Source organism: Galleria mellonella, unplaced genomic scaffold (genome assembly GCF_026898425.1).
Source record: "Galleria mellonella isolate WM207_F2 unplaced genomic scaffold, CSIRO_AGI_GalMel_v1 utg1053, whole genome shotgun sequence".
In the NCBI taxonomy this organism is placed as follows: domain Eukaryota; kingdom Metazoa; phylum Arthropoda; class Insecta; order Lepidoptera; family Pyralidae; genus Galleria; species Galleria mellonella.
Genome location: NW_026441968.1, coordinates 1,509,642 through 1,537,438, shown reverse-complemented (window position 1 = coordinate 1,537,438; position 27,797 = coordinate 1,509,642). Strand labels below are relative to the sequence as shown.

General features: G+C 34.4%; 1 protein-coding gene across 3 annotated transcripts; it reads right to left on the bottom strand.

Moving 5' to 3' along the window:
- Positions 1-4,023: 4,023 nt before the first annotated feature.
- Positions 4,024-27,230, bottom strand: LOC113519230 (snake venom 5'-nucleotidase). Of its 3 annotated transcripts, none has more exons than XM_052903510.1 (15): positions 24,253-24,405; positions 19,440-19,560; positions 18,893-19,000; positions 18,170-18,256; positions 16,028-16,194; positions 13,725-13,823; positions 12,004-12,126; positions 11,152-11,317; positions 9,825-10,003; positions 9,436-9,591; positions 8,767-8,946; positions 7,313-7,437; positions 6,334-6,441; positions 5,254-5,350; positions 4,024-4,753 (listed from the first exon to the last, which is right to left on the bottom strand). In XM_052903510.1, exons 1-15 carry the CDS (start codon positions 24,403-24,405, stop codon positions 4,673-4,675), a joined length of 1,950 nt encoding a protein of 649 aa, XP_052759470.1. In that variant the 3' UTR covers positions 4,024-4,672. The 3 variants fall into 3 exon arrangements, with proteins under 3 accessions (XP_052759470.1, XP_052759475.1, XP_052759476.1); XM_052903515.1 differs by lacking the exon at positions 24,253-24,405 and adding an exon at positions 27,058-27,230 and having other exon boundaries at positions 4,025-4,753; XM_052903516.1 differs by lacking the exon at positions 24,253-24,405 and adding an exon at positions 22,465-22,484 and having other exon boundaries at positions 4,025-4,753.
- Between the last annotated feature and the right edge of the window lie 567 nt (positions 27,231-27,797).

Here is a 27,797-nt window from a genome sequence, read left to right as displayed (position 1 = left end):
TAAAATAACAATTGGAAAACACTTGTGTTAGTGAGTTAAACTCCCTTTTTTATTTATAAAAAGGTTTAATCATTCGAATGCTTTGTCTCTTTTTTTCAAACGTAATTCTTTATTTGAAAGAAAGTGACAACATACAGTGTAGTTATTTAACGGTAACATAACCTTAAAATTTAATGTTTGAATATTTTTTTGTTATTATGCAGTAAAACATGTATCTTACACAAGTTTAAATACGACTATGAATAGGTAAAGTGATGTCTAAAGAAAATTCTATTAACAATTAAAAAATATAAGAATAAATTATTATATCTTATGTTATTTGGAATGACATGAATATTTATATAATAAAATATGATACATTTATAATATATAATCAGGTTGCATTGATATGTTAATGTTTTGCAAAATATAATTTATACTCTGTGTCTAAACCGGGACACCAAAGAGGACTAGTGGCGCCCCCAGTCGGCACTATTTTAATCTACATTAATGGACTATATGTCTTTTATATTTACACCAAATTGTATAGCAATATAGCGTCACTAACCGAGAATCGAACGGAAGACCAATGAGTATTATAGCCTCAAAAATGATGTAAATAATCGATTAATTATGGAAAACTATTTTTTATTAGAGGTAGATGATGCAAATTTTAAAATAGAAAAGTGAAAATATAATTTTATTGAAAACATGTTGTATGTTAAAAAAGTATTGTTAATCTCGAAATCTGGATTTTGTACATTCGAAATGCCATTTTTTATCTCTAAAAGTAAAGTTTTACATTAAACATTCTGAAATAGTAATTATGACATTAGATTTTTTAATTTAAAAACAATCATAAATTAATTTTAAATAGATTTTTAATTTGCGCTATCATTTTTCATATTTGTTGCGTTTCGTGTGTTTTTGTAGCAAGCATGTTTTTAGTTTGCCTTGCCTGTTCCCCGGCCTTGAATTAAATAAAGGCTTCATAACAAAAAATTAATAAAGTAGTCCACTTTTTTATAATGATCGTTTAAGGTGTCTTTATCGTAAATAAAACAATCACATTCCTTCAAATACCAACTAAATTACTAACAAACGTGATTGCGGAGAGGAAATCAGTCTTTAGAGGCCATCTTCTAAAGATTGATTTTCTTCTGCAAGACAGCATAATTACGTAGAGTTGAACATTTCAGCTTCATCATCATTATATCCGCCATTATGTGTCCACTGCTGGACATAGGCCTCTCTCATAGACTGCCACAAGGAACGGTCCTGAGCCACCTGTATCCACTGACTCGTTTAACGTTCTAACTTATTGTTTTATAATTATGAAAATGTCTGTATATATGCTAATTAAAAATTTGTGCAAATACACCTATATGTAATTCTACCCTACGAAATATATTTCTAAAAAAAATTATACAACTATACTATGTCGATTCTGTGCTTTCGTTTATAAAATAATAGATTGTATATTTAATCTATTCGATATAGGAATCATATAACAAATTATTAATTTATTTTTTACTTCAATAAATTTTATTTTTTGAAACTTATCTTCATTCTTTAACTATGTTTATATGTATAGATATAATAGTTATTTTATAAACTTTATATTGTCGTTTCTAACAATTGTTTCGACCATCCGGATGTCTTCTTCAGGGCATACGGCGCTTTACGTCGACATAATAAATTTATGTCGTAATATAGCATTATCGTCTCTTACCACTGCTATCTTTTTCCCCAGTGAAGTATTTAGGGACTCTGCAAGCTGCAGTCCGCAGGGCGACGGAAAGACAGTGCGACGTAAAGCGCCGTACGCCTACTGAAGACTACCGGATGAAGTGGAAACAATTGTCGGAAACGACAAACACAGTACGTTCATAAAGCTCCCATTATACATATGTATGTATTTATTTAGAGTTTAATAAAATTAATACTTTATTTTTAATTAATAAAAAAAATATATGATTAAAATTGAAATGTCTAATATAACGCGGCGACATAAATCAGTAAAACGTTTGGTAACATTCGAAACTTTGGTGTTTTATATATATATATATATATATATATATATATATATATATATATATATATATATATATATATATATATATATATATATAAATATTATGCTATATTTGTAAATATAAATAATTGTATTTCGTTGATAAAAATATCAAATAATTTAATATGTTCATAATTTTCTTTTTTTTTTTTGTATATTTTATTTTGTTACGAAGCGACATCAAAATATAATTTTTAATATAAAATACAAAATATGGTACTTATATAATTATGTATAAATATGCATATTATCGGTGTGTTTATTGAAAATAAATAAATAAAAAAAGTGTAATTTTTTGTTAAAACATGAATGTTTGAGGACTGCATAATTTTCATAGCTGCATGAAACGTTTGATTCTTATACATCTGATCACTCAGAGTTATACTTATATACAGGGTTGAACCGTAATCGTTGGCCGTACGTAAAACAAACAATCTATCCATGTTATAGAACATATGAGGAGAGAAATATTGTAAATAGAAATACAATATTGACAAGAAGTTTGGAGCCTCCATACTAATTCACTTAAATAACAGTTCTCTCTTTCTCTCTCTCTCTGTGCGTGTGCGAGTGTGTGTACGTGTGTGTGCGTTCATGTATGTGTGTGTGCAGCACGTGCTGTGTGCGAGGTTAAAATGTTCTTATAATTTTTCGATCTTTGGTGACAATCTTTAGTTTCACTCGTAGAATACGTCCTTCAAAAACGCTAACGCTTCCACCCTGTATATAAGAACAAGAAAGGCTGGCCTTTCAGAGATAAAATCGAGAACATGTTACACTATTATTATTTATTATATTATTACGTATATTAGGTGGTTAACAAACAAAATACTGTTTTTAATTACCTTTTTCGATTGTAGGGAAGTCGTGGTCAATCCACGTTTGTCTTACGATTAGTGATTTACAAAACACATCTAAGTGTTTTAATATTTTTAAATCTAAAGCAATGGGATCGTTTCTGAAGCTCCAATCTTTAAATATGAAACAAAAATTTTACCTTGAATTAAAAAAAATACATCGTAATTTATCGATCGATAACCGATTAACCGGTAACCTTTTCATCAGATCTGTTTACCACTTTGAGTTGTATTAAAAATATACAAAATATATATATACATATATATATATATATATATATATATATATATATACAATGATTCAAATGTATATAGAAACAGAAGTACTTTCAAGTTCTAGGTGATTCGTTTAACAATATTTTTTTATACAACTTAGAATGGCAAATACCTGATGGAAAGTGGTGACTGTCGCTTATAGACTAGCCATTTTAGAGACAAATTTAGGAAACGTTTCATAATCTACCCCATTGGTATATTTTAACGTCCCACTGCTGGGAAATTTTGAAAAATCATACAATACACAATTTTCATCTATGGGGCTTATAAGGTGAGTGTATAAAATTGTATGTATATTTTACAATCATTAATAAACGAAAAATAAATACCATTGGATATGTAGCACAGCGCCATCTGGTCTTAAACTGAGTAAACATATACACGTACTATGGATTAGACTTAGACGAAACCACTATATAAGGTTTATTTGTCTTAAAAATCATTATACCATATATATACACCAGAGAGGAGTACCTCTACCCATTTCCACCCACGGATAAAATGACCACGCCTCACCAAGAAAATGATGAATGAATTTATATCCAGAGACCCGGGGGTAGCTGCCCCCTGAGTTGAAACCAGGGTAAAGGGGGATTCCCTAAGGTCCCCACCAATCGGCAGTATGAAGAGCGTCGTCGATTATATATATATATATATATATATATATATATATATATATATATATATATATATATATATATATATATATATATATATATATATATACAACTTAGAATGGCAAACAAGCTGACGGAAAGTGTCGCCTATAGACATGAGCAGTACCATGGACATAACAGAGTATACTGTTTCGCCCATAATACCCCCCACGCGTTGCCATTCCTGAGGACTCAGATGTTATTCTTCTGAACCCTGTAAATTCACGCCATATCCCACCTTTCAAACCGAAACACAGCCATGCAAACACAACTGCTTCACGGTTGAAACACGAATGGGACAGAGGTATCCAAGCAATCGACTTTTGTACAAAGTCTGGTAAATTTTTGAATCTAATCATTTATCTATTTTTGAATATTTTATAACTCTTTTATTTAATATTATTTTTTGGATAACAGACTTGTAACATATTCGTTACTAGACCAGTATATAGTTATTGTAACTAAATACTAATAGATATTGCTGTATATTACCCATCACTATTGCTTAAGTCCGAATTAGACAGCGCTGTGGTGCATATAGTTTTATTTATTTATTACACAAACATACGACACGTTACTGGCCATAAATATTAAAAATACACAGACGTCATTTCCCATAGATAAAAAAAAAACTAAACTTGACAGTATAAGGCTGCATCCACACTGTAATACTGGCCCTCTATTCGCTTTCACTGACCATATCAGGGGCGGGTCGAGGGCGGTACTACAGTGTGGACCTGACCTAATAGCCCCTTACCAATTACTCACTCATTCATATGACGCAAATGATAGTATGCGGTGAAGCAACCCAGCAGAGGATGGAGTAACTCTTAAGGTGAATTCTCGTCCACTTCCCGTATCACTGTGTCGGACTCCCAGCGCGCTCTTTCGGCTAACATTGCTTGAAGCGTCTGCGATACAAAAACATTTCAGTGGCTTAACGGATGGTAATGGAATGGTAACCCCGCCTGCGCTAACGGTATACGCTGATGGGGCACCAGTGAGGGATGACAGGTAAGTATGGAAACAGATCTGTTGGACATTGTTAGTAATACACTCTATCAGGTCGACCTTCACGTGGTTCTTTCTGGAAACTATCGTACTTTGACCAGAGGGAGACTTTGTACAAAAGTCGTTTGCTTGAGCACCTCTGTGCCATTCGTGTTTCTACCTTGAAGTTACTGTGTTTCGGTTTGAAGGGTGGGATATGGCGGTGAATTTACAGAGTACAGAGGAATAACACCTGAGTCCTTAGGAATGGCAACGCATGGGGGGTATCACGGGCGAAACAGTATACTCTGTTATGTCCATGGTACTGCTCATGTCTGTAGGCGACGGTTACCAATTTCCATCAGGTGGACCGTCAGCTTGTTTTTGTCATTCTAAGTTGTATAAAAAACATTAATAATACCTCAGGTTTGTCTATGACGACGATTCTGTTCTCGACTTTGGGCGCGAGTTCGCATGATTGCTGCTCTAAGTCGTCCAGCGACGCTCGACGGGTTAACCTGAAAACAATGTTTACTACAAAGGAGATTCCAATTGAAAAAAAAAAAAAACTATTTAAATAAATATTATATTTTTTTTTATTTGCAATGAATAAACTCAATACTTAATCGATTTTGAAAATTTTGCCGAGGATTTCCCAAGAGACTACAGCATGGGGTTCTTCAAAAGGGGGGTAAAGAGGTTTCTTCAGGGTCGGCAACGCGCGCGAAATATCCCTGGTATTGCAGGCGTTCATAGGCTACGGTAACCGCTTACCATCAGGTGGGCCGTATGCTTTTTTGCCACCTGTGGTATAAAAAAAATTTTGAAAATTCTTCACCTACATTACTAGCCAGTAACATGGACTGCATGGCCGTGTGGTCACGGCATAGAATAGGCCACCCCCTCCAACATCTCTTAAGCCTGACTGCGGTTACCAATCTACCTGCCAAGCGTGGTAACTACTAGAAAAACCCTCCAAGGGGAAGGCTTATGTTCAGCAGTTCTTATATAATGACAATGGACTGCATATATTCAAAATTGGAAAAGTTAAAGATGTGCAGCACCCACTCATGGTATGTGATAGGAACCGAAGGGTTTCAACCGTGAAGCAGTTGTAATTTTTCACGCGCCATAATGTTTCTTTGTTTTTTTTTTTTCAATAAACAGCTTTCTATTTGCAAGCCAGTTCGAAATTTAAATAAAACCTTTTATTAGTTACCTCCTTGGTCGCCATGTTTCGAAGTAAAAGGTCATTCCATTTTTAAATTACAGGACAGATATGAGTTTACATAGTAATTTATCTGGCCGCAAAACACGACAGATATGGATTTTCATACAACTTTTGCCGGCCGCTGCCCACATGTATCTAGTTAGTACGACAATTTTGATTTATCTCGAAGAACATTGTTAAAATAATGCTCACATTTCCAAGCATGTTTGAGAAAATAATATTTCTTTTTAAAATGAACACTTCCGTATGAATGGTGTAAAGTGAGTGTACCTATGATGGGTGACGTGATGTGTTGGTTCCACAGCAGCTGACGAAGCCCTCCTCAGCGGAGGTGGACCATCCAGCTCGCTGCCGTCCAGCATCTTCACTAGACTGTGCCTGGTGATAAATAGGATAATGAATTAACATGCATATCCATCACGCCTACCTCCTGTTGGGGTATGCAGAAACAAAAGAACGCCAAATGTTTCAATTCAAACAGACCTCTTTTGCTACCCCTACATTCATACACGCTCGCCGGTTACAGGTACTTTTAATTAGGCCCTTCTTCAGCACGTCGCCTATTTGGTCGACATACGCCCGTCTAGGGCGGCCCCTACCGACATCTCCATTTATTCATGCTCAATAAACCCTTTTCGTAATTTTTCTTTCATCCATTCTCTCCAAAAGCCAAACCAATGCAAACTTTTTTTAATCGTATTATTTTTCTGTTACGCTTTAACCAGACATAATTTTATATAATTCTTCTCCATCCTAAGGTTGCCTGCAAGAGATCGCTATTTAGCGATAAGACCACCAATTGTTGCCTCTTTATCTTGCTTTTATGTAATTAAGTTTAAGTAATTAATTATTCATGTACTTATAGTACAAACAAATTATTTATTAATTATTGATTAATTTGTGAATTATTTTTTGTTTTATTAATTACGTATTACTTAATTATTAAAGTATTAAATATTGATTAATTAATTAATTAATTTATTTATTTATTTATTCATTAGTACAAATATGTTATTTATTGGCGTATTTAATGCTTTTATTGATTTAAATTTAATAATTATTTTATAATTAATTTTTGTTTTCTTAATTACTTATTAATAAATTTATTAATATATTTCAATAATTAGTTTGATGGTACTGTAAGTAAAATCATCATCGCGATATTTGATAATGATGCAGTTACAATTTTGATGATGATGAATTTGACAAAGAGTTTGATGAGAAGGATGGTTTTTCTGATGACGTTTACCTCCTGCTGAGCGTGACGAGTGACTGCCTGTGCTTCGAGGGCCGCGACTTGCCGCTCCTCACGTTGATCGCGGCGAAATGGTTCTGTATGGCCATGCCGATTTCAGGGCACATGTCCTCTGATATCTGAACAAATATACAAATAAACGACATCATCATTTTAGGCCATCATCTGTCCACTCCTGGACATACACTTCCTCCTATTAAGGGGTTAATTATTGTTGAATTTGTATAAATATACTGTACTGTATTTTTTTTATACAACTTAGAATGGCAAACAAGCTGACGGCCCACCTGATGGAAAGTGGTAACCGTCCCCTATAGACATGAGCAGTACCATGGACATAATAGAGTATACTGTTTCGCCCATGATACCCCCCATGCGTTGCCATTCCTAAGGACTCAGATGTTATTCCTCTGTACCCAGTAAATTCACGCCATATCCCACCCTTCAAACCGAAACACAGCTATGCAAACACAACTGCTTCACGGTAGAAATACGAATGGGACAGAGGTACCCAAGCAATCGACTTTTGTACAAAGTCTCCCTCTGATGTAATTGTACCTCATTGCTAGCAATATTCGCCGTGTGGCATCGGCGTATAGAATAGGCCACCCCTTCCTTTCCCATGGGTGTCGTAATAGTCGACTGAAAGACGGCGAGGGATGCACAGCAACCTCTCTCTTAAAACATTTCTATAGCCTAACTACGGTTGCCAATCCGCCTGCCAATTGTGGTAACTACTGGCAACACCTGAGGGGTTTTGTCTGTAGTTGGCATGCTTGGGGAGGCTTGTGTTGAGAAGTGAAGAGATAAAAGCTGATATGATGACTAGCAATATATCCTATCAGGTCAACTACCACGTGGTTACTCTGGAAACCATCGTGGTTAAATAATGTTGAATTTGTCACGATGGGCCAACTAACCTGGCTTTATCTTCACCTATCATCTATCACTGGTACCCCGCCAGCGTATACCGATAGCGCAGGCGGAGTTACCATTCCATTTTCACCCATTAAAAAACCCTGCTTTGTTTTTTTTCTTTTTTATTTCATTAGCATAAGAATACATTAAAAAAAAGCTATGGATTTTTTAGTACCACTTAAACCTCTTGGGCTTGTGTGTGATACATACATTGTACATTTCGTTCTCAAATGTCAATATTTACATTAATATTCTACTGTTTTAGCAAGGTTGCACAGTAAATAAGCTTTCAGTTTAAACTTTATGCTTTTAACAGTGATATTGCTTCGCAAGTCGGTAGGTAGAGCATTTACTAACGCCGTATGAGGCAGACGCTCGTTCGCTCGCCATAACAGTTTTTTGCTCGAGTAGTGACTAGCTTGTTTTGCGCGTCGAAGCATGTATATATAGCATGATTTATTTTTGTTTAAATTTCCTGCTTAAAGAATTGTTCTTTGAGGAGGCGATATTTTACTAGATGGCCAACTCACCAGCACTTTACACTTGGGCAGCATGGTGAAGCCGTCGTTCCCGTTGTACAGGTACTGTTTGATCGCGAGCCGATATCGCTGATCCCGCTGCAGGTACTCGTCCCCTATCTTGACCACTTGTTCGGCGACTCGCTCGCCAGCCGCCTTGGTGGGATCGAAGGCGAACGATATTCCAGCCACCTGAATTTTCGTTTAGTTATTGGTTACTATTTATTAATTTACTTCCACGTTTACCAGAGAGAGACTTTGTACAAAAGTCGATTGCTTGGGTACCTCTGTTCCATTCGTGTTTCTACCGTGAAGCAGTTGTGTTTGCATGGCTGTGTTTCGGTTTGAAGGGCGTTATGGCGTGAATTTACAGGATACAGAGGAATAACACCTAAATTCTCAGAAATGGCAACGCATGGGGGGTATCATGGGCGAAACAGTATACTCTGTTATGTCCATGGTACTGCTCATGTCTATAGGCGACGGTTACTACTTTCCATCAGGTGGGCCGTCAGCTTGTTTGCCATTCTAAGTCGTATAAAAAAAAACCCTCAGGCTGTGGAATGACCTTCCTACCGAGGTTTTCCTTGAGACTACAGTGGAGTGAGGGGGGGGGAGGTCCAACACTACACTGCTGTTACACACTATAGGTATATATGTTTCAATAAGGCATAAACACACTTGTGGAAACCGGCCCTCGAGACTCGGGTACTTGCTGACAGCATTCTCCAGCATTTGCAGGATGACAGAACCACTCGCTTCCACCACCACTAGCGGGTCCCTCATGGGTATTATGGTCGACAGGTCCCGTAGAGTGAAGTCCCCAGACGGGTGAACCTGGAAACAAGATTATTACTTCATGTTCAGTTCATTTTTTTATACTTTATAATCTTCCATATTAGTCATCAATCGCCGACCGTTATTTAGTCCACGCACATGTTGCGACACATGTTTCGCCCCTATACAAGGATGGATAGAAGGACTATCAAATATTTAATATTGATAAAAACTGCAACCAATACCAAATTGTGAAAATTGTGTTCAACCTTGACTGTAAAAAAATACCTTACCTGATCAGACCTGAAGGTGCCAGAGTTGAGGAGCACTAGGTCGGCACCTGTCGCCGCTAGCAGCACGTCGCACACCCAGTTGCCAAGGTTGCACTCCTGGCGGCGGATACACGAGAACCGGCCCTCGAGCGGCACGCAGAACTTGCCAAGCACTTCGTCCATCTTGCCTTCTATCATTGCTGTTTACAAACATCATCATTGTTATTATTTATGTATGCTTTACTCACGTTTTATATTCGGGAATAGATAGATAGATAATTTATTTGCATTACTTACTTACAGCACACAAATTACAACATAGATATTAAAAAAAAGCCGATGAAGCCGGGATGGCCGACTAGTTTCGAACTCAATGGGAGCCTTATTCATGCGCGCAGTTCACGTCCGTATCGCGAGCAGTACTGCGCGACCAGCTGTTTGTCACTGCGCGTGCGCAGCCGACGACATTATTTATTAGTCAACAATCGTTTCAAATTAATATTATTTTTCAAGTTTGGATGTTTTGTATTTCCGCCTCCAGATATATTTTTTTATACCACTGAAGTGGCAAATAAGCTTACGGTCCCCTTGATGGTAAGCGGTTACCGTAGCCTATGAACGCCTACAATACCAGGGGCATTACGCGCGCGTTGCCGATCCTGAAGAAACCTCTTTATACCTTTTTTTGAAGAACCCCATGCTGTTGTCTCTTGGAAAAACGAACTTGCCTGGTTTACTATCTTAGTGGTATAAAAAAGCCTAATTTTATAATATATCATATGCGCCATATCCCACCGTTCAAACCGAAACATAGCCATGTAAATACAACTGCTTCACGGTAGAAACACGAATGGAACAGAGGTACCCAAGCAATCGACTTTTGTACAATATCTTCCTCTGGTTTACCACCTTAGTGGTATAAAAAAAGTCTAAATGTCATGAAGCCATTACATATTAGAAGAATATTTTAGTTATTAATATTATATATATAAGATTTTCAGTTTATTAAAGCCTAAAATTCTAGCGAATTATACTTTAATTCTTATTAACTACTTAATTTTTTTTTAATGGCTGATAATGTAATGGTAACCCCACCCGCGCTATCGGTATACACCGGCGGGGCAGTGAAGGATGATAGGTGAGGATGAAGCGGGTCAGTTAGCCCATCGTGACGAATTCAACGAGAATTGTTCACGATGGTTTCCAAGGGGTACCATGTGGAGGCCGACCCAATAGGGAACATTGCTAGCAATGGGGCTGTCAAACTCAATGGAGTTTGACAATGGAGTAACAATGGTTAACAATTCCTTTCCCCCTATTATGAATATTACACTAAAGACATACACACCGGAGTACTTCTCGACCTTCGCCTTCAACACCTGGTCTTCAGCATACGAGCTGGAGACGGGCACGTCGGCGATATCCACACGAATAGACTCGGCGGCGAAGCTTATACTTATTTTGGAGAACTGACGGAAGTCTGTACCGCTTTTTACTATGTATTTATTGTTTACCTGAAAATATATATCATATAAAATTTGCTGTTTGAATTTTTTTTTATACAACTTAGAATGGCAAACAAACTGATGGCCCACCTGATGGAAAGCAGTAACCGCTATCTGTAGACATGAGCAGTACCATGGACATAACCGAGTATACTGTTTCGCCCGTGATACCCCCCATGCGTTGCCATTCCTGAGGAATCAGGTATATCTGTACAGAGGAATATCTGTACCCTGTAAATTCACGCCATATCCCACCCTTCAAACCGAAACACAGCCATGCAAACACAACTGCACAGTGAGACTTTGATACAAAAGTCGATTTTGTACAAGGTTTCCCTCTGTCCCATGTGTGTTAAAGAATATTATAAACATGAAAGTGAGCTTGTTTGTTAACCCATAGATAAATAAATAGATATATAATTAATTTAAAGGCCAGTACAAAATAGATACATACGAAAAAAAAAAGGATTTTTTTTATATATCACATCATCATGTCCCTCAAATGGCAACACATGGGGGGACAGTGTAGATATCATGGAGAGAAACAGTAGTTACCTGTTATGTCCATGGTACAGCTCGATGTCTAGAGAGACGTTGTTACCACTTTCCATCGAGTGGACCGTTAGCTTGTTTGCCATTCTAAGTTAAGTTAAAAAGGATAATACAAATAAGCTATATAATATAGTACAGCTTACCTCTAACACTTCATACACGTGATCGTGTCCACCCAGTATAAGGTCGATCTCTGTGCAGCCTTCAGCTAGCTTTATGTCGTTTGGGGTCCTCATGTGGGTCAGTGCTATTACGTATTCACAACCCTAAAATGTTTGTCATTTTTTTAATTGTTTTACAATTAAAAAATACTTACATGTTTTATTGTTTTATTTTTCAAATCACTAAAATACAGGGGGGAAAGAGATTGTTAGTAATGGAGACTGAGAATCCCATTACTAGCAATATACCCAACTAGGTCGACCTCTTCGCGGTTCCCTAAACTATCATGGTTAATTCCTGATGAATTCATCATGATGGGCTAACTGGCCTGTTTTCATTCTCATCTATCACCCTTCACTGGTGCTCCGCCAGCGTATCCCGTTAGCGCAGGCGGGGTTACTATACCATTTTCACCCATCATAACAATCACTAAAATACATAAACATGTGTTTATAATTAAACAGTTATATTTTAATACCACATTATTTAGCTATTATTTACAATCTTAAAGTCGTGTTTGCTTTTTTCTTTAATTTACAATTCAAACCACACTTTTATATTTTTTAATTGGGAAATAACCACACTTTTATATTTTTTAAATATTTTCAAGTATAAAATACTTGTTTTTGAATTATTCAAAAGTTGAAGGTAGTTGCAACAGTTGTTAACTGTTCATTGCACAACAAAGCCTCCCCTATAAGAGGGCTTTTGCCAGTAGTTGCCACTTTTGGCAGACAGGTTGGCAACCGCAGTTAGGCTTTGGTAATATCTTAAGAGGGACGCTGCTGCCCATCCCTCGACCATTCGAAATTCCCTTAATCGTCCCTTACGACACCCACGGGAAAGTAAGCGGTGGCCTATATATAGAGGCGGTGAAAAGTTAAAGGTATGGAGCCATAACATCTTAGATCGCAGACAATGGTGTTGCATAAAGTGTCATGGGTATCACGGTGTACTCTGTGACAAAGATAGTGTTATTTATGACTCTAGTTACCAATTACCATTTTCCAATAGTTGGGTCATCACCTTGTCATTCCATTTTCCATAAAATAATCCCTTTATGGGATAAGTCCGCCATTGTATATTAAATCATTTACCAGTATTTAATCTGAGTTAGGAACAATAAAGATTTTACAATACAATACAATAATTCACAGAACATTATTTTTTACATTACTATCCAAAAATACATCATCAGCCGTCAATTTGACAAAGCTTAACAGCCTTCTCCATAAGGGAGTTTTGCCAGTAGTTGCCACGCTTGACAGGCGTGTTGGCAACCGCAGTTAGGCTTTTAGAGATGTTTTAAGAAGGACGCTGCTGCCCATCCCTCTACTATTAAGTTCTCTTAGTCGCTTCTTACGATACCCACAGGAAAAGAAGGGGTGGCCTATTCTATGCCGGGACCACTAGGCTACTATTTATTCCGGGTCGATCAAGATGTCCCAGACATGTAAAATTGCTTGTAGTTAGTTATTTATATATTTTTTAAGCAACATTGAATGGTGAACAAGCTGACAGCCCACCTGATGGTGATGCAAACCGTCGCCCATAGACATGAACAGTGACACTGACATAACAAAATATACTGTGTCGCCCACGATAAAATAATAATAATTTGTGGGTAAGTACAGGATCTAGAAACTTTTACTGGTCCTTCGGGGCCAAATATGTAAGCACGTCTTGTTATAATTTAGTTTACCTCCTGTTTTAATTGTGAAGCCAACTTCGTGCCCGCTTGTAAGAAGTCAATAAATGTGACCTCCTCTGGATTTATTGTTGCTAAGGTCTCTAGCCATTCCTGTAAACATAAAAAGTTTATATACAAAAATCCCGTGGCTCAAGACGTTCGTCATGCTAATTTTCGAAACCACTTTACCAATTTTGTAACGTGTATTGTTTCTTCCAACTTGAGATAGGATAATGGTTTATTATTTCTTGTAATTATTTATATTTATAATAAGTTTACTGTTGTAATCTTTTGGAGGAAACAATAAAAGTATCTATCTATCTATCTATTTTACAAGTAAAAATGAGTCAAAATAACGTTAGTTAAGTCAGCTAGATATGCTATAAATCGATCACTCATTGTCCATTGTCGAATACAGGACTTGATTACACTGTGTCATAAAGAACAATGGTTTTATTTTTAATGTATAATTTAAGATTTAGTAGATGTAGAACATACAAAAAGACCGACATCAATTAAGGCAAAAACAGTTATTTTTATTAAACAACTAAATTACCAAATTGATTTTGTGTAAAATTTTTATGACACCAATTTATAAATATATCTTTTTAGATAAAAAAAAAAAATAAATTCCAAATCGGTTTACAACTGACGGAGTTATGAGGTAATAAATATAAAAAATATATACACAACCGAATTAAATACCATCTTCTTTTCAAAGTCGGTTGAAAATAATAGTAAAACGCCATAAAACAATGGTATTTTAAGAGGATCTGAGGATACCGCAAAACTGATTAGATTTCATAACTTGTAAAAATTTAAACATAATAAAAAATACCACGTCACCTGCCCACTTCTATCTGTTCTCCTTTAACCAAAGGTTGTCTGTAAGAGATTACCCTAGCGATAAGACCGCCTTTTGTACCTTTACGTGTATATTTCAATATGTATTTATGTTGCTGTATTTCACTTGAATTATTCACTTGTCATTGTATATTTTTATTTATGGTGCAATAAAGACTTAAATAAATAAATAAATAAATAAAAAATAACTTTACATATTTCTAAATAGTATTTATCAATATCTCGTCTATCTCATCTCACACATACATACACTTATACATTTCCTATTCATATGTCATACATACACACGCACACACCCACACACAACACACATTTCCATCATACACAATTCACTGAACCCATAAATTATTGTTTCTGTAAAACTACGGGCTCCCTTGTAATTTATGTTTTTATACTTTGTTTCATATTATTTATTTCACTAAAAATGTAATACAACAATTTATGAAAGAGGGAAGTAACTCCTGAAACACAGGTTTTTTCATACCTACCACGGGAGTTAGGGACTTCAAACCATATTGTAACAAAGAGTGAAAGATTTATTAATTATTTAATTAAAAAAAAAAAACTAAAAACCATATTAAATAATTTTGAAATGAAATTGTAAAAAAAACCCTTACAAATTATTAAAATTAAAATACTAGTTTATAACTGATAGATTAACATGCAATTTATTCTGTGATACGATTAAGGAAAATAGTAAATCACTTTTTCGATAATGCTTCGGAAATTTGAATAAAGTTTTCGAATATTTACATAATAGAATGCACATGTTGCCACATTTCGGCATGAACGCACATAACAAATAGCTGTTGTGTTTGCATGGCTGTGTTTCGATTTGAAGGGTGGGATATGGCAGTGAATTTACAGGGTACAGAGGAATAACACCTGAGTCCTCAGGAATGGCAACGCATGCGGGGTATCATGGGCGAAACTGTTATGTCCATGGTACTGCTCATGTCTATAGGCGATGGTTACCACTTTCCATCAGGTGGGCCGTCAGCTTGTTTGCCATTCTAAGTTATATAAAAAAAATGTAACAACGGTAACCAATTCAGTTGAATAGTTACTAGAACCGCGGGGAGGTTAACCTGATAGGGTGTATTTTTAATGGGTGATAATGGTAACCCCGTCTGCGCTATCGGTATACAATGGCGGGGCACCAGTGACAGATGACTGATGAGGATGAAAGCAGGTCAGTTAGCCCATCCTGATCTCTCCTGAACTAGAATTAGTCATGATGGTTTCGAGGGGGAACCACGTGGAGGACGAGCTGACAGGGTATATTTTTATATATATACCCTGATAGAGTATATAACAACCCCTTTCCCCCGATAGGGTGTATTGCTAGCAATGGAGTTATTACTCCCCATTATTAACAATCCCTTCTCCCCCCTGTCCACCATGTCTGACATAATTCAACGATTGCTATTGGAGACTGCGCCTGCTCTTACCTGTTCTACGAGGCCTATTAATCCTATTTTGTGGCCATTACATAGCAACGCATGTGTGATCTTCCCGTCGCCGAGTGGTCGGCCAGTTTCGTTGTCTATCACATTGGACATGAGCCACGGGAAGTTGCACTGAGAGACTAGGCCTGATAATACTTCTAAACCGAAATCTGTAACAAAATATTAATTAAAAAGGTACAAATAAACAAGAATCATACGCTCATAAAAACTTTCAAATCTCTAATGAAAAAATTATTGTAGATCATGTGTATGAAGGTAAACTAAACAATGCTAATCTTATCATTGGTTTGATTATAAATTACAAACTCCAGAGGGAGACTTTGTAAAGTCGTTTGCTCGGGTACCTCTGTTCCATTAGTGTTTCTACCGTGAAGCAGTTGTGTTTGCATGGCTGTGTTTCGGTTTGAAAGGTGGGATATAGCGTGAATTTACAGGGTATAAAGGAATAACGCCTGAGTCCTCAGGAATGGCAACGCATGGGGGGTATCATGGGCGAAACAGTATACTTTGTTGTGTCCATGGTACTGCTCATGTCTATAGGCGACGGTTACCACTTTCCATCAGGTGGTCCGTCAGCTTGTTTGCCATTCTAAGTTGTATAAAAAAAAAACTCCGCGGTACAACGTTTGTTCTTACTTTTGATAGTCCAATTGCTTTTGTATGAAATATCTATAAATATATAATGTACCTACTAGAGTGCCGCGGCATCCTTGCAATCTATTTAAAAATGCAGCTTGCAGAACAAATTTGGGCCGCGAATCACCTATCGTCCGCATAACGCGTCTGTATAACGACATTGTAAAAACCAAGCCTGAACTTGATATTCACAACTATTGTCACTCCGTGTTCATGGCTAAATTAAAATGTTGATGTACCTCGCCATTGCATTATATTTATTTATAATTTAAAATAATTTAATTACAATTTCCATTATTTATATTATGTTATTATTCATATTGTTAATATCTTTACTCATATAATGACATTTAATAATTTAATTCTATTTTAATGTTTATCAAACACAAGGCACGCTGTGGTCGCTTATAAATGTAAGAACAGTTAGATCTAATTCACCAGTGTATTGTATTGAAATGTTTCGATGTATCTTATGTTGGTAATCCTATAAATAAATAAATAAATATATACAATGAGTCGTGCCGCTGGATCTGCTTATGGATATGGTGGCTTTAGTTGCTAGTTGTTAAGCATTTAATAATAGTTGTAAGCTATATATATTTCTCCGTATTTATTGGTATAAATGTATCAATATATCCTTTTTTTTTATGGTTTGCGGTACAGTATTTAAGGCATCCCGTCCTCGCTATTGGATACGGGTGACGGAATGCCTATACAAGAGGGTACATGGTGGGCGCAGTTTAGACGCAATATTTGAGGAGCATTAGGAAGGTAGTATATGCTGTGTTTGCCCATCAAAAATTTTTACGTTTAGTTCTAAGCTTCATAGTTGTATATATATTTACATTATTTTGTGAAAACAATTGTTGGTGAACCTAAATAAATAAATAAATATACTGACCGCTACTGGCATTTCTGATGTATTTACCCTCGTGTAAATATACTTGTGAGTGTGTATGTTTTGCCATACACATCAGTAAGATAAGATATGAATTATTTAATTTAATTTAATGCCTAGACGCTAGCTATATTTTTTGTTAATTTTTAAATTTATATATTTTATATACATATATATTAATTAATAAAAAGTAGCCTATGTCCATCCTAAACAATACTTTTATACTATGTCACAAACAGTCATGAAGACTGTTTGTTAAGCCGTCAAAGTGCACTAGTTATATCCCGCGGTTTTGTTAGCGTGAATCGTTATAATAAACGCCTTACTGTACTTATACAATTGTATCGTTGTGTTTGTAAATTGTCTTGTTTATTTCCTATATTGTATAATGCAAATAAAGTTTACTCATTCATTCATTCAATAAATAACATATAAGTTAAGATGTAAACCAATGCATGTACCAAATTTCATTCATATCCGTTCAGAAGTGTTTGTGTGAAAGTGATAATAAAATATCCATAAATTCAAACATCATCAAAAATTGCTCGGTTCATAACGGGATAGGCAGATAGACAATAGAGGTAACTTACCAAAATCATGATTCCCAAATACGGCGCAGTGCGTGCCTATTTCATTTAATACTGGTACCATTTGTTCGCCTTTCGTGAACGTGCTCACTGCAAATAAAATAACACTATATAGCTAGATATTACCACGCGACGTCGTCTGCGTAACCGGGAACGAAAATACTCTATGCCCTTTTCCATCTCATATAGTAAATGTACTTATCAAGTTTAACAAAGATTAGTTAAACCGTTAAAATGCCATGAGGCAACAATTAAGAAAACTGACTTTTACATTTATGTATCATTCAAAAATTACTGCACCAAATTGGATGCGGTTTCCGCGGTTGTATTCGTGAAGGTCTTTTAATCCTCGCCAATCATCCCTCACTGGTGCCCCGCCAGTGTATATTGATAGCGCAGGCGGGGACACTATTTCATTGTCACCCATTAAAAAAAATATGGCGTATTAATAATAAAACCTTAAATTATATAGATAGAATGTCTCCGTACAAATACTTCGAGAAAAGCGTATCAACTTTTTCATACGGCGTGAATTTACAGGATACAGAGGAATAACACCTGAGTCCTCAGGAATGGCAACGCATGCGGGGGGTATCATGGGCAAAACAGTATACTCTGTTATGTCCATGGTACTGCTCATGTCTATAGGCAACGATTACCACTTTCCATCAGGTGGGCAGTCAGCTTGTTTGCCATTTTAAGTTGTATAAAAAAAAAGGTACTTACACATGCTCGGTGAGAAAGCGTCTCCGCTGAATAGAATTAAGGGGTTCAGGTGTTGTAATGCCTTCACGGCAGTCGAGAACCTCAGCGCTCCACCGACGGGTTCCGTATCTGGAATAAACAAATCTATTTATAAACATATCTAAAATTGACTTTTATATAATTGTATTAATTTTTTTTTATACAACTTAGAATGTCAAACAAGCTGACGGCCCACCTGATGGAAAGTGGTAATCGTTGCCTATAGACATGAGCAGTACCATGGACATAACAGAGTATATTGTTTTGCCCATGATACCCCCCGCATGCGTTGCCATTCCTGAGGACTCAGGTGTTATTCCTCTGTACCGTGTAAATTCACTGCCCTTCAAACCGAAACACAACCATGCAAACACAACTGCTTCACGGTTGAAACACGAATGGGACAGTACCTCTGTCTAATTCGCCCAAGCAATCGACTTTTGTACAAAGTCTCCCTCTGGTGAAAGGTAGGGGTGGCCCATTCTACGCCGGGACCACACGGCAAAGGGGAAGTTTAATTAATACTAACTGGTGGTTTGCTCAATATTGTAGACGTCATTGTAATGTATGATGACCACCTCGTCGCCCATGCCACGGCCGGAGAGCTGGCTGACGGCGCGCCGCCCCACTTGTCGCACCTCCAGTGATGCCTGCAAACAAAAACATAAGATTAGCAGGTCCTCTCTTTTTTAGACCTCTTCCCTTCATCAACGGCTCACTGTAATTTTTTTTAATGGATGATAATGGAATGGTAACCCCACCTGCGCTATCGGTATACACTGGCAAGGCACCAGTGAAGGATGATAAATGATGAAACAGATCACTTGACCCATCATCACGAATTCAACAATAAACCAATCACGATGGTTTCCAGGGGGAACCACGTGGAGGTCGACCTGGTAAGGTATATTGCTAGCAATGGGATTGCTAATCTCCATTATAACTAACAAGCCCTCCCCCCCCCTCAAGGTGAGATTAGCCCCTAATGTGACCGGCTATTTCAATGGTATTATTTTGTTTAATTCCGCTACCATTAGTATGTGTGCGAATGCTAACTGCCAACACTCGAATATCGACCACCACTATTACTACTAGAAGTTCCACAACCTTCTATATTATCCGACTGCCATTTTGTTTACACAAATTTTGCGACACGTGATTTACCGCCAAACGAGGCATTTTTAAAATATAATATCGCTGCTCGGAGCTTAGTAACCATAACCATTTGGTGCCTAAACTGTGGTCGATCTTTGAGTGTTGGCAGTCGCACACATACTAATGGTAGCGGAATTAAACAAAATAATTCTAATCAAATAACCAGTGATGTGGACTTCCGTTAAGTAACACTTAGTTCAGTAAAATATTTACCCCTTATATTTAAATGTATAAATAAGGTCCCAAATTCGATTCCCAATCAGGCCAATTTATGATATGAACTTTTTCGAATTGATCCGACTCTGGGTGTACTGAGTTGTGTTAACTGATGGTTTTTCATAGCACATGGTATTTAGAGATTCGAGCGATTGATGTAATTGTGTGGCACTTAATTATTAAAAAAAATATCTTGATAAATTTTATTTTTTTTAGGTAAATAAGAGGACATCATTGTAAACACAGTGAAGTATAATCGACGAGATCTTTCGTAAACACATTAGTTTGAAAATATTTGAATTTAGAACGCCAATTTTGTTTCGTGAAGATTTTTTAGTCCGCAAAAAAAAAAAAAAAAACTGTAGCTTTAATTGTCGCACGATAAACACGGGCCTTATATGAAAATCAATCTTATTGACTGCAAAAGAAATGTGAAAATCGGTTCAGAATTGGCGACGACTTATCATAGTTACAAAAAATATATGAATTAAGTAAGTAAAAGGAGGTTACACCTCCTTTTACAGTGAAAAAGATACTATGATTTCTTTTTAAGTATTAAATTAAACGAGGTAACAATTTTGTCGTATTATAAAATTCTTGTCGATCTAAAAAGAGTTGTAAGTGTATATAACAATAAAGTTTAATTTCACATGTTCGGATATTTTTCAAACGAATAACTCCACCATCACAAGCGTGTAGGGTGGGGCCCATAATTGGTTACCTTCTGTAACATCACGCCTATAATATATATGCGTGAAACATAGCTGGGGCGAGAGAAGGTCAATGTAATTTGTTCGCAACTCTCATCCGGTTGCGTAACAATGACAGAATATTATGTCTCCTTCGGTTGATCGGGAAGAAAAATGTTATTTAATAATTCAATATTATTTCTAGGGAAACTTACTGTCAATTTATCCTGATATGATCGCCACTAGTTTATAATGTAAATAAACGATCACATTCGATCGTTATTTAAAAAACAGCTCGTTATTTAAAAAAAAAATCTGCTTTAGTCTGTGGTGATTGGCGGGAAAATTATTTATCTTAACATTTTTGTCGTGCCGTTACGGAATTTGTTTAAAGTCATTCTTTGTCAGTAGACTGCCAATGACTATTTGCTGTTATGTTTTTATTATGTCTTTCACAGAGCTCTACATAAGGTTTCCATTAGTTTTTTTTTTTTTTTATAAAAATAGGATCGTTTGTAAAGGTACTTGGTCTTATTATAATGTGTAAACATGCAGAAATAATATTCTAGTACGTATATTAAAAAAATCAATACACAGAACCCGATCTAGGGGACGTTAGGCACATGTCTAGAGCGAAATGTGTTTACTGCAAAACATAGTCATCAGTTGTAAGGGGAGCGCGATATATTAATTTCTAGTCAAAGCGTCAAAACAGCTAGATCGGAAACTGTCAACACATTAAATTATTAAGGTAGCGTTTCGAAAACAGCGGTGACAACTGTTTGTAATTATATATAGTTTTTCTGGTAATATTTAAAAAATCAATATTATGCTTCAAATAATTAGAAAAATCATTTTTTTTTTTTAAAAGAATACACAGAAATGACATTAGAACCAGAAAGAAATAAATCAACTTTACTATTGGTTTATGAACAATAAATTAAAGAGTTCTTTGTCAATAAAAATCACAAATGTGTTTGTATCCATAAATTATTAATAAAATTATTTTTGCTTCTATTTCCCTTACAATATTAGCATTTTATTTTTCTGAAAAAAAAAAACCATTCGCCTTGTATATACTGATAGTGTTATTATCACAGGCTAGAACAGTTTTCTATGTCGATTATCGTCAACGCTGCATTCGATATATTATAAACAAATATTATGCAAAAGCGTGTGATGTCACGAGTACAATATTTACTAATAAACCATCCACAATAGCATCCAATGAAATACACAATGATTTATTTACAGGGAATTGTTATACAATTAAAAACTTTGAAGGACGTCCTACCATTGGAACGGAACGTTTATTCCAAAAAAATCTTCAATGAAATTCTTGAATTGAAAAAATACAATTCAATAGAATCGGAAAATGACAATTATGAAATTATTTCGTATTTATCCTTTTTAAAGCAATGGCAACACTTTTTCTATCACTTGTACAATTTTCAGTCGATTCCCCGAACCGTACAAATTGACAAGATTACTTACTTCATTAGATGTACACGTGGTCTTAATTTCCGGTTCGACCGAAAGCGAGGACGTGTTACCAACTATATATAACTCATTCCCAGGGCCTACGAGTATTAAAACTTTTTATAAATAGAATTCAGACAGAAAATTATATTACATATAGGAAACATTATATATACACATATTTTTACACAAAGCAAATTGACATTAAAGCATAAATGATGTACTTTTTATGGAATTCCATAGATAATGGAATCGTATTTTTGAATTATTGTTTTAATTTGTTATTGTTTATTACGTTGCACTGTCAATTATATTTTCTGCTATTCCTGTCTACGCTCATTGAAGACTAGGCAGCATGGTTCCCATCTTAGCCTGTTCCACAACGAAACAAAAAAAAAAAAATGTCTACGCTCGACTGGTAGATAACGATAAAATATTGTGTTAATTTTGCCATTTACACTTTATAGGTGTAATAAGGTTTGATAAATAACTCGTTCGAACTAATTCGCTGGCCAGGAAATAGTTTTAAAGCGATTTATAAATAAAATTTAGTCAATAAATTTGATTTACGTAATTCTTTTTTTTTTTTTTTAATATTGAACTAAGTACTATAAAGAAAGTATGCGAAGGGAATGCATTTTTTAAAATGTCTAATTTAGGTGCTAGTTCTGTACCAAACAAAAAAGGAAGAATTAGTTGGGTATTGCTATTATTTCGTCTTCATTTTTGTGAAGCTGTTTTTTTTTTTAAATTGTTTTTAAACATAAGATTAAATTCGTAAATATTTGTATTAATTCTCTTTTTGAACATGTGTCTTCTTACCAATATAATAAAAGTGTAACTAAACAACGTTTGAACATTGGAGATATTTAAGAAAAAAATGAAATAATACAAATAGAAACCAAAATAATATTTTTTACAATTTTTGCCTATCTGTTTGTTTGTTCCGGTATTATGTAAAAACTATTGCATAAATTGAATGTGACTTTCACAGTTGTTTCTGAAGATTTAACTCAAAATGGTGTAGGTATGTCTTAACTTCATACACCATCTAAAAGTTTTTTTTTATACGACTTAGAATAACAAACAAGCTGACGGCCCACCTGATGGAAAGCGGTAATTGTCGCCTATAGACATGAGCAGTACTATTGACGTAACACATACTGTTTTGCCCATGATACTCCCCAAGCGTTGCCATTCCTGAGGAATCAGGTGTTATTCCTCTGTACCCTGTAAATTCACGCCATATCCCACCCTTCAAACCGAAACACAGCCATGCAAACACAACTGCTTCACGGTAGTAGTACTTTTAAAATTCACGGATGAAGTAGCAGGTAAAAACTAATATGCAATAAATATATGACATTTGATATTCATGACTTTTTCCCTATTTAAATGACAATATGAATTTCACACAATATAGAATTAAATAACTCAATCTACAAAAAAAAAAAAAACAATGTGCATGTCCCAAGAACATTAACTGATCATCAAGCAATTTGTGATTTTATTTAAAAACCAAGGAATACCAAGGGTATGAATACAGATGTAAACTCAAAAACTGAGAATTAAATTATTTAAGATAATAATGAATAATTAAAATATGACATAATTTATTGATAACATCACAAATTTATATAGTAAAAAATATAGACAACCCCTTAAAATTACATTAAAATAAATTCATTAAAAGTAAATATATTTTTTAAACATCCAAAAGTTTTTGTGATGTCATCAATTTCGGTGTTTCGAATATAAACGTGCGATGTGCCCCATTTTTCGTGCCAATAACAGATATCATGCCTGTTTCAGCCATCCAACGACCGATCTGACGCCATCAGTGACTTCACCAGGTACGTCGACGCTGGTCGACTCTATTAAGGAGCTCCATCTGGACCGGAGTGCTGCTTGCGCCGCGAACGACGCCATAACTCGGACTGTCTTCACTAAAATCATTGTTCAACTGATGTGATTCTCAACTTTTGACTTAGAATTCACAAAGTAACTACACAGTTGTATAGAAACACCTTGTCACCATAAATTCGTTCACAGTTCATCAGTATTGTGTAAACTTATAAATATACACGATTTTGTTTTTTTTTTTTACTTTGATTATAATATCTTCATCAGATATTTTGTAAAACTACAAACAGAAATGTGTAAAATACAAGACTTCATCATTATAGTGTAAAATTGCAAACACTATTTTCTAAAACTACAAACAGAAATGTGTAAAATAAAATACTTCATCAGTATTGTGCAATATGATACACAAGATTTTGTAAAACCATAATCAGTAGTGTAAAATAATATACTTCATCAGTATTATGTAAAATTACACAAAAAATTTTGCAAAATTATAAAAAAAATATGTAAAACAACATACTTCATCAGTATTGTGTAAAATTATACACAGTATGTTACAATGTATAAACAGTGACATTGAGAAAATAAATCATGTATCGGAATTATTGCAACTTTTGGAATCATCCAGGTGCAATATTTCCCGCTTGGCTCAATAAATTTAAATGTCATACAAAAATCTAGATGGTAATTGTATGTAGCATAAAAGTTGAAGTTATTCCTACTAACATTTTACAGAGGGATAGTTAAAAATGCACAATTTTATTTAAAAATATAATAAAAAAAGTTTTTTTGAAATCATTGATGAATATTCCCTTTATATAACAAACTGTTAAAAGAGAATAATAATAATATCATCATGATCTTCCTACCCTTATCCCAGTTATTATTTGGGGTCGGCGTAATATGATTTTATCCATATTACTAAAGGATTTAGCTTATAGTTTTACGACCGGTCGCCTGCCTGACGTCAACCCTCTTTGGGAGAATAATAATTTATTTATTTATTTAATTTAATTTAATAATTGATACATATATAGCTCATATAGGTCAGAGGCTAACATTACAATATATATTTTATTCATGTAAGATTCTGATTATAAAACAAATACATTGCTACAATAATCATGCTTTATTGTATGTGGTATTTTTGATAGAGTTCATACATTTCATACTATTCTGTGATATTCATAATGCTGTTTATATTCAGCCTGTCATAACCACTTTACATCAACTCCGATCATGTCACTATCAACCTATCTATTTGCTGTTTAAAGTTACATAAAAAAACAACTTTAATGAAATAAATTTGAAAATAGAATATTCAAATATTAAATGATTATTATTTTTAAATACCTATTATAAAAAAAAACAGAGTCCTATATTCCATTTGGTAGGTGACAATCTGCCAACTTGGTTGCCAATCTATGTTACATAAAAAAGAAACTTTTATAAATTGATTAAATTTTAAAAATAGAATATTCAAGTAATGAATAATTCTTATTTTAAAACATCTATTAAAAGAACTAAATATTCATGTTGGTATGTTATCTTATCAACTTAAAGTTATATTTACACAATGATTGATTTTAGTTAATTTTAAATTTCAATCATTATCTATGTACACATAGTTTGACATATCTAAACCTTGCTATAAATAACTCAGGTTTTTATAGATTAGGAAGTTCTACTTCAGTAACACATATATGATGGATGTAGTAGGTAAATATTTGTGAATTTTTGGGTTTGCACAATTATTTTTTTTTAAATATATTTTACTTTCATTCCTACTTGAAAAACCTCTCAATTTTTTTTCATCATGTAAGCTGTATATTTAATTATATCTTTGATGTATATATATATAATATTATTGTTATTATAATATTTTTAAATTGTTAAAATGATGTATGAGTGGTACATGTTATGGACATTGAATGCCAAAATCCAAATATTTTTTTTATTTCAATTATTATATATTATATATATATTTAAATGTAGAATCTATTTATAAATACTATAATACAGAATTTGTTAATTTAATTTAAGTAATTCTATATTTTAAATTGTAATGATATTAATATTTATTGTCTAATTATAATAATTAATATCTACTATTCCAAATTTTTACTCTTGAAGGTCCTTTGCCTTCTTGCTATGAAAAACAAATTTTAAGTGAAATATTTTCATAAATGTATCAAAGAAAATGTTTATAAAACAAAGTGAGACTGATGAATGAAATGTGATTTTTTTTTTGTAGTTAAAGTCTTGTAAGGTCCAAAGAAATGATTTTCTTTTTAACACTCTTAGGTTTTTTTTTTTATACCACTGTGGTCACAGCACACAGTACAAGGTCCTTGTCACATTTTGCAGATATTATTTATAAACACAGCATCAGACTATATAATTTATATCTTCACAGTAAATAAAAAAAAAAATACATATTTGTTTGAAAGTTCTTAATTAACAAATATAAAAATTTCAGTAATTAACTTTTTTTTTTAAACGGACTAGGACTGCGCACTGCATCAAATTTGTGTAGGTCAAGGTGTCGTTCTATTTTTAAAACATTAGGACTGAGAATAAAATTATTACAGATGTCATTAAAAAAAATCGTAACAGGCTATTTACTATTACACGATAAACAATACACTATGATCGGCGTATTCCTTTTCTCGTATTCTTTAGTTCGAATGCTGTACTTATTACTTACATTTAAATTTAATTTTAATAAAATAAAACGCTTACCTAACAGAGTGGCAGGTTCCTAAATGGAACAATTGATTTTTTAAATATTGACAAGCCTCTTAATTGTCTTCTTTTGTGTTATAATAATAATGAAATCTTATATAAAATTATATTTCGATTTTTAAGGATGGATTTTGTTATGTGCATCGAACTAAAACACCCACCACAAACGGAATATATAATAACTGTCAGTTATTTGTCAAATTCGATCGACTGTCGGCTGTCAAAAGCAAAAGTGCGTTCCGTTTCACATAGAGTTCAGAGTTCAAGCATGGCGAAATTATTTAAAAACAAAATGAAATAGTTATCAAAATATTTTTTACGTTTTATTACTGTTTTAGTTGTATTAATATAGACTAGGATAATACCTATAGTGAAGCAGTTTTGTTTGCATGGCTGTGTTTCGGTTTGAAGGGTGGGATAAGGCAGTAAATTTACAGGGTACGGAGGAATAACACCTTAGTCTTTAGGAATGGAAATGCAGGGAGGATATTATGAACGTAACAGTTTACTCTGTTATATCCATGCTACTGCTCATGTCTATAGGCGATAGGCGACAGTTACCATTTTTCATCAGGTGAATCGTCAGCTTGTTTGCCATGATTAGTATAAAAAAGGGGAAAAAATTGTAATTGAATGTAGTCTATTAAAATAACTACAAATGTTGAATTACATCAAAATAAATTCGTAGTTTTTGGTAGTACTAGGTAGTTAGATTGGTAAGTAGTAAATGTATTTTG

Bases quoted from the DNA above. Each gene is read 5' to 3' on its own strand.
- LOC113519230 (XM_052903510.1), bottom strand. From the start codon at position 24,405: ATGATTTTAGTGAAGACAGTCCGAGTTATGGCGTCGTTCGCGGCGCAA. The intron at 12,127-13,724 runs GTAAACTAAATT...CAAACATTTTAG, and splicing joins CTTCACAATTAAAACAGGAG to GGTTGTGAATACGTAATAGC. The intron at 4,754-5,253 runs GTATTATTAATG...TTTGTATCGCAG, and splicing joins TCGTCATAGACAAACCTGAG to ACGCTTCAAGCAATGTTAGC.